This window comes from Erythranthe guttata, chromosome 2, assembly GCF_056151865.1.
Source record: "Erythranthe guttata isolate IM_541 chromosome 2, IM_541, whole genome shotgun sequence".
In the NCBI taxonomy this organism is placed as follows: Eukaryota; Viridiplantae; Streptophyta; class Magnoliopsida; order Lamiales; family Phrymaceae; genus Erythranthe; species Erythranthe guttata.
The window spans coordinates 2,504,417-2,511,761 of NC_142534.1; the positions used below are offsets into that span (position 1 = coordinate 2,504,417).

The following is a 7,345-nucleotide window of genomic DNA, read 5'->3' on the forward strand; positions in this document are numbered from 1 at the left end:
ACCGTTCCAAGGGCCCCAATGTCTCCGGCGAAGTCGGTAATAGCCCCTTGACGGGAGAACTCTTCAACGAGGCCTTGATAAACCGGCCTCCACCACTCTAAGTTGGGATCCTCATTTACATCCCCCTCAAAACCCGGAATCACGTCGTCGGGGAGGTCCTCCGCCAGTTCATTTTCCACCAACGGGAACTCGATGCCGGCACCGCCTAACCTCTTCCGAACAGCCGCAACCGCCGACGAAAAGAAGAAACGAGCTAAACCTGAAGCTTCTCGAGTAAAAGTGGTGGAACGCCATAATCGGTGAAAGAAGCGGCGAACAAACTCCTCGATGAAGCGAAGACCCTCAGGCGACCCCGGGAACAACCTTTGCCCCTCTTTCACCCCTTCGGTGAAATTAGTGGAAGCCTGTACTCCAGCTGCGAACAGCTCGTTGGAAAGCCCCTTAGCTTTCTCCTCCAAACTGGCATTGTGGGATACAAGGGAATCTTTTTCAGCCTCAAGGATCTTCTCTCTCTCTCTTTCAGCCTCTTCACTTCGGCAAACAGCCCCTCCTTCGAGGATTCCGACACCCCCAGACTCTCCTTCAAGCCCCGGACTTCCTTCCGGAGCTGCATCACCTCTTTCCTCTGATTATCATACGCCTCGCGCGAAACATCATCCCACCCCAGGGGACCCGAAAAGGCGATGGCGAATTGCTGCACTCACAAAGAGGTTAAATAGAGTTAATCTTAAATACAAGATGCAATGGCAAAAACCAATTCACCAGAACAGAGTGAAACAAACTTGTGTAATGTTATGAAGAAGCAACTCAAGTCGGTCGCCCTTACTCATTTGCCCGAAGTGGGCGACATCGGTGGGGAATGCCAAGGACGGGCACGCAGCAATAGCGTTTTCAGCATTCCGGCAGAGGTACAGTCCAAAGTCGGCCGGTAAAGATGACCCAGCCGCCCCAAGGGCCAACTCAGACCTCCGTTTCTTCGGAGCAGGTTCCCTCTCTACCACCTCTTCGGTCGAGGAAGGAGGCGGTGACGAGGCGAGAACTATTGCGGAGGATTGTTTAGGAGGTTCAGAATCCTCAGTTCGCGAGGCGGGTCCACCACGGGCGCGAGGAGGAGCGGCGCTTTTCTTCGATGGCCTGGGCCTTAGAGCCCCTTCCTCCGAGGGTCTTTTCTCGGATTCAGCGATTAGAGGGCGCTGAAACTCGGACGCCTCGAACCCAGGTTCCGGCTCGGAGGGACGGGTAGCCGGCTTGTCACCTCGGAACATCCTCTTCATCCTTAGATCTACGCACCAAAACAAACGGGCAAGGGGAGATACGCGAGTGAGATATAAGACATACAAGTACATAACTAGCGAAGCAACAAAAAACAAATCGACCGAAGTAAGACAGTGAGTGGAAGTAAGAATTAGTGTTATAACCAAACCCACCTAAATCTTCCCGAGTTAGAGAATACGTGCCGTTGTCGTGAAAACGGAAGTGGCGAAGCATCGGCGGAAAGCTGGTGAGGCTATCCGGGACGCCGTGGCTCGGTTGAAAGTGGGATATCATTTTTAATAAGCATTCGTCAACCGCCAAAGGTTTACCCCTTTTCTTTTCAGGCAGGGTGGCGAGCCAAGGACACAAATAGGGCGTGTCAACAGGATTTCTGGCAAAGAAATAGTGACCTTGCCACCCATCGGTTTTATTAGGTGGCATCAGAATCTTAAAACCCGGACGAGCCGAGATAGAGACATGGAAAGGACTCGAATTCTTTAACACCATTACACTCCGGAAACGAGCTGGCGTGGGAATCACCCCCGACCAGGCGCATAGCATGCGAAATCCGGTCATGATTATTATGGCATGGGGGTGGAATTGGTTAAGGGACACGTTGCATAATTGGGCAATCTCAGAAAACCAGGGCGAGATGGGAAAAGATAGACCGAAATAGAATTGCTCTGAAAACCAAGTACTAAAACCTAAAGGAGGGTTTAGAGGGCGATCATCTCGCGAAGGAAGAATCAATTCGACATCGGTAGGGAGGCCTATGTCGCGAACTAAGTTAGTTAGATCTGTCTCGCTTAAAGTACTAGGTCCCCATTGGTCATCCAAATCTCGTCCTTCAGATAGGGAAGGAGAACCACTCCTCGCAGAAGACGAGATCTCTTTTCTGCCCCTCTTCTTGGGCCGTTCTAAGAGTTTGCCCGAGGGGGAGAAGTAGGGTCCCTCCTCCGACGAGGAAGAAATAGAAAAAGCGGGGTTTTCACCCTCCTCCCCGGAGGGCACTTTTTGGCCGAAATGATCGGGAGAACGGGCAGACATTATCAATTCGAAGAGTAAAGGCGGGGGTAATAAGAGATGGGGGAAAGAAGTAGTACCTTTGTCGGGGTAGAAAATGGGCGCGAAGGATAAGATCTCTGTCTCGGAAAAGCAGGTTCGCCGGAGAAGAAGTAATAAGAGAAGAGAAAGCACGAGGGTGGAAAAAGGAAAAAATCTTAAAAAATGGCAAGGGCCAGGTATTTATAGAAGAAGAGAAGGGAGAAAACTCGATCGTGACCGTCTATTCGGATGGCCAAGATTCAAAGTAAGTCCCCCGAATCCGATGCAAAAGGCGCCGATCGAAATTCCTCAATAATGACCTAGGGAAAAGGGAAGGTCAATCATAACCGTTTCTTCGGGCGGCCAAGATTCAATGTAGAATGCCTCGAATCCGACGCTGAAAACACTGATTGAAATTTTTCCATGATGACCTAGGGAACTCGAATCGACCACACGGGATGTCAGAGTAATTAAATGGAGGAAAAGTGGAAAGGTTGCGTGCACCAACCAGACGTGAACCGAAGTCCGAGCTCGCACCTCGTACTCCGTACTTATAACACGAGGTGAGAAGGAGCAAACTCGTATTATAAATAAGGAGTAGGGGGGAGTAGTTGATATGGGCTAGTTTGACAAGTAACAAATAAGCATAAGCCCATTAGGGTAAGCCCAATATGATAGGCCCATAATGAAGAACCCATGATGACTTAGCTCGGTGCTATGAGCGAAGTCGTCGTATGGTATGGCGCGAACCTCGGAACCTCGTGGGAGTACCCTCACTCGCCAGCCCAATACCAAAACGGGGTAAGGCGAGCCCAGGACAATACAGGCCCAAGATACATGACTTGGGGGAAAAGAGAAACCCTAAAAAAGGAAAGCCTTGAAGGCCAAGCTTTCCTCATCTATAAATAAGAGAATCAACATATGCACACACACGAGAAATATATCCACTAATTACTATTACATTTACACATTTTTTCCTTTTATTCCGATCACTGACTTGATCGTCGGAGCTTTCCCGCCGGGAACCCCTCCCGGCGTTGCAGGTTTATTCACCGGAGTACGGACGAAGCTGGCTTGAGGAGGACGAAGACCTACGGACTAAATCAAATACCAAACTTGTTCCAAATAAATCAAGTGCAATTACATAAATTTTTATTTTTTAATAAAGCAAAATTAGCAAGAACATTGCATTCCGTCCCTTAAATTCCCCTTCTAGAATAATAATAATTAATAATACCTTATTGACCATTAAAAAAAGAATTCCAAAAACAGGGAGAAAAACATACAAGGAAACGAGGGTAATATAGTAAATTCGAACGGAATCAGGCATTGACGTTCTCCTCGTTCTCGCGAGATCCTCCTGACACGTCACGTGGCAAAGCGAGTTTTCTTCATGTTCACGTTTTTATGTGCCACGTCATTCTTGTCACTGGGTCCCACCCCCCCTAATAACCCTAAATTCACCCAAAACCCAAGGGCTCAACGTCCACCCGACCCGCCCTTGATCCAGCGGTCCTGAATCCGCCACGTGTATATATCGAACGATCGAGACCGTACGAGACAGATGTTGCGGTCAGTTCCCCAGCCAGCAAACAAACTCACGTGCGCCGTTGGATCACAGCTCCCTGATAGATCAACGGCTGATAAACTGCCCGAGATTTCACCGGGCAGATCTCGTCGCCTTTAAGAAGCACCCCCTCGCCTTCTCATTCCTCGCTCAAACCCTAATACCTCTTTCACCCCCACGCAAGGAGTTCTTCGTTTTTTCCCCCTTTTCTCTTTTCAGCCCAATTTTAATTCCAATTTCTCGCTGAATTTTATAATTTTTATTTTATTTTAATATAAATTTCTGATTGAGTCGTCGCCACGGCGGTTCGATTTTGGTAGACGGGAGGGAAAAAAAGATCCCGCTATTTACATGTTTTTTGGGGGAAATTGCTGCCGGAGAATCGCCGTAGCTGAGCACCGGCGGCGGTGCAATTTATGGCGTCTGCCGTGTTAGCAAGCCAGAATGAGTCGAGCTGGGCCCACATGGGAAAGACTCCTTACTCTAATCCTCACCTGAATGCAAACCCTAACCCTAACCCGAAGAAGAAGCAGAAGCAGTTCCACCTAGCCTCGGCCAACGGCGCAGTCGGCCGTTACCACCACCAGAACAACAATTCGCCGGCCGTCACCCAGACAGCGTCCGACGACGCCTACTCGTACAACCAGACGTCGACCAGCCGGAACGCTGTCAATTATGGTGGCTATTTGACTTTCGCCGTTGCTTCGTCTTCGAAATCCGAGCTCCGTGAGCTCCGTAAAAGGTTATCTGCGGAGCTTGATCGGACCCGAGATTTACAAGATCGAATCGATTCTGGCCGATTCAACAATGTCGAGAATCCCAGATCTCAACCAAAATTGAACAATTTCAGTGGAAACAGACGGCCTGGCGCTGCCCTTGGATCTGCTCCGAAGAAATTATTCAATGGGTACGACAATGGCAGTTTAAACCCGGTTAATTTTGACGAGTCGTTGAAGGAATGCAGCAAAATTGTGGCGAAATTGATAAAGCACAAATTTGGCTACATCTTCAAATCGCCGGTCGATGCTGTGGCTTTGAAGCTGCACGATTATCATCTGATTGTGAAACGTCCGATGGATCTGGGCACTGTGAAAACCAATCTATCGAAGAAAGTGTATCCGACGCCTGCTGAATTTGCAGCCGATATGAGGTTGACTTTCAACAATGCGTTGCTGTACAACCCCAAGTCTGATCCCGTCAACGGTATGGCAGAGCAGATGTTGGCCAAATTCGAGGAATTGTTCAAGCCCATACAGGAGAAGATGGATAAGGCTCTCAGTCAGCCGAGGGAGAGGGAAAGGGAATTCCGCGATTTTAATGACGAATTGCAGTTTCGGGCACTCGAGGATTTGCAGGGGAGTTCCTGGAATAATCACAGTAACCAGCTTGTTGCTTCTCCGGCGAGAGTGAAGAAGACGAAACCGAAGTCTAGTCCTGTTCCGGTTCCTGTTCCCCAGGGTTTGAAGAAGCCCGAAAGGATTGAAAGGATCGAAAGAATTGTTGAAAGAATACCGACACCGAAGCAAGCTCATTCCAGTGCCTCGACGCCTTCAAACCCGCCTCCCCCTTCGATGAATCAGAAGCCATTGATGATGCCAGAGCAGCTGCCTCCTTCCCCTGTGAGAGCTCCGACACTTGCCACCAGCGAACAGAAAATTGCTAGAGGAGTGGGTATGGTGAAGCAGCCGAAGCCGAGGGCAAAGGATCCGAACAAGAGGGATATGAACATGGAGGAGAAGCAGAAGCTTGGACTTGGGTTGCAGAGTTTGCCTCAAGAAAAGATGCCTCAGCTGGTGGGGATTATTAAGAAGAGGAACGAGCATTTGGCGCAGGATGGCGATGAAATTGAGCTGGACATTGAGGCCCTTGATACGGAGACGCTTTGGGAGCTTGACCGGTTTGTGACCAATTGGAAGAAGATGGTGAGCAAGACGAAGCGGCAAGCATTGATGACTAACATCAATCCAGGTTCTGGAGTTGCTGAACCTGCTTCTCCCACTGCCGAAGCTGATGATATGGTAAGCTATTTTATTCAGTAATAGTCTGTATTTCTGTTTTTTCATGCTTTGTTACTGGTAATTTCAGTAAAATTGATGATATGAATAGGGAATGTTGTTGGCTGGTTGCTTATTGTTTGTATGAATTTTGTGTAGGGCACAATGAGTGATGATAAGAACGATGACTCGGCGAAGAAGTTGAAAGAAAACGATGATGAAGATGTAGATATTGACGATGATATGCCAGCTACCAGCTTTCCTCCGGTGGAGATTGAAAAGGACGAGGGAGCTGGCGGCGCAGGTGGCGGTGGTGGTGGTGGTGGGGCACCAGAGAATGATAATGTAGATCGTGGAAATGGCGGCAGCAGTAGCTCGAGTAGTTCAGGCAGCTCAAGTAGTGATTCTTCGTCCTCCAGTGGTATAGACACTGATTCTTCTTGCGTTTCTACATTATGTTGAGGAATTGAAAAAATAGAAAAAAAAGGGGGCCATTTTGGTAGAAAATGCTCATTAGTTTGAGCTGTGTGCTTTTTACAGATTCTTCAGGGAGTTCTTCTGGGAGTGACTCCGATGCTGACGATGCACAGTCTTGATTCGTTGTTGAAAGCACTCGGCTGTATGATCCGATGATGGGCATCACTTCGAACTGTCCTCCTCTCATTTGGTTGTTGTTTTGATATATAATCATGTTTCTTGATAAGGTATATTGATTGGGTTTTTTCTCAATTCTTTAAAATTGTACTTTTGCTTTAGTTTTATCTGGTAATTGATACGAAATCCCTAATGCAGAATGGCGAGTTGGGAAGAAGTGGTGCTTATCAATGATGATGATGATTGATTGTTTGTGGGGATGAAGATGTTAGAGAATTTGGTTAGGTTTTGTTAATGTTGAAATGAAATGTAGTTTTAAGGAAAAACGAATACGGAAGAGCTAAATAGAGAATGTAGATAGTAGTAAGTAGCTTTTGACGAGGGTAGATACAACTCAATACACAATGTTTGCTCTGCTTATTTGCAGTTACCTCCTCCTCCTCTGTTAATGTTGTTGTCTGAAAGGCCTTTGGTGTATTGTTGTTATTTGAGTAAAATCTAGATAAGAAACTCTGATTTCTTGAATATGTATATGCCTTTGGTTGCAACAATTGAAATAGCAAAGATGAGTGGACTGGTTGATCATTACAGCTGTTATTGTGGTTTTTTTTTTTTTTTTTTTTACAAAGGTGAAAGACAAGCACATGGGTTCATGAGTTTTGCCAGCCATGATTTTGGAATGTTATTTTTTTTCAATTTTTAATAAATTCAGAGTAAAAAGAAATACTGATTTTGAAGAACTTGAAATGTAATATTGAAGTAGCACTTTGAGATCCATCAATAAGATCTTGATCTTGCCTAAAAAAAATAAGATCTTGATCTAAAAATTATATTTATTTATTGTTTGCCGATGATTTATGTTGTCTTGGTGGTCTCAATCAAGAAATATGTT

The 7,345-nt window shown here is 46.7% G+C and overlaps 1 protein-coding gene across 1 annotated transcript; it reads left to right on the forward strand.

Annotated features, from left to right (window-relative positions):
• The first annotated feature begins 4,010 nt into the window (after positions 1-4,010).
• Positions 4,011-7,041, forward strand: GTE7 (global transcription factor group E7). The gene is made up of 4 exons (XM_088824118.1): positions 4,011-5,883; positions 6,019-6,280; positions 6,400-6,563; positions 6,652-7,041. Exons 1-3 carry the CDS (start codon positions 4,282-4,284, stop codon positions 6,453-6,455), a joined length of 1,920 nt encoding a protein of 639 aa, XP_088680244.1. The 5' UTR covers positions 4,011-4,281; the 3' UTR covers positions 6,456-6,563; positions 6,652-7,041.
• Positions 7,042-7,345: the final 304 nt, after the last annotated feature.

Excerpts from the sequence above, each read along its gene's own strand:
- GTE7 (XM_088824118.1), top strand. The coding sequence starts at position 4,282 with ATGGCGTCTGCCGTGTTAGCAAGCCAGAATGAGTCGAGCTGGGCCCAC. Across the intron at positions 5,884-6,018 it reads CTGCCGAAGCTGATGATATG|GGCACAATGAGTGATGATAA; the intron begins GTAAGCTATTTT and ends AATTTTGTGTAG. Across the intron at positions 6,281-6,399 it reads TGATTCTTCGTCCTCCAGTG|ATTCTTCAGGGAGTTCTTCT; the intron begins GTATAGACACTG and ends TGCTTTTTACAG.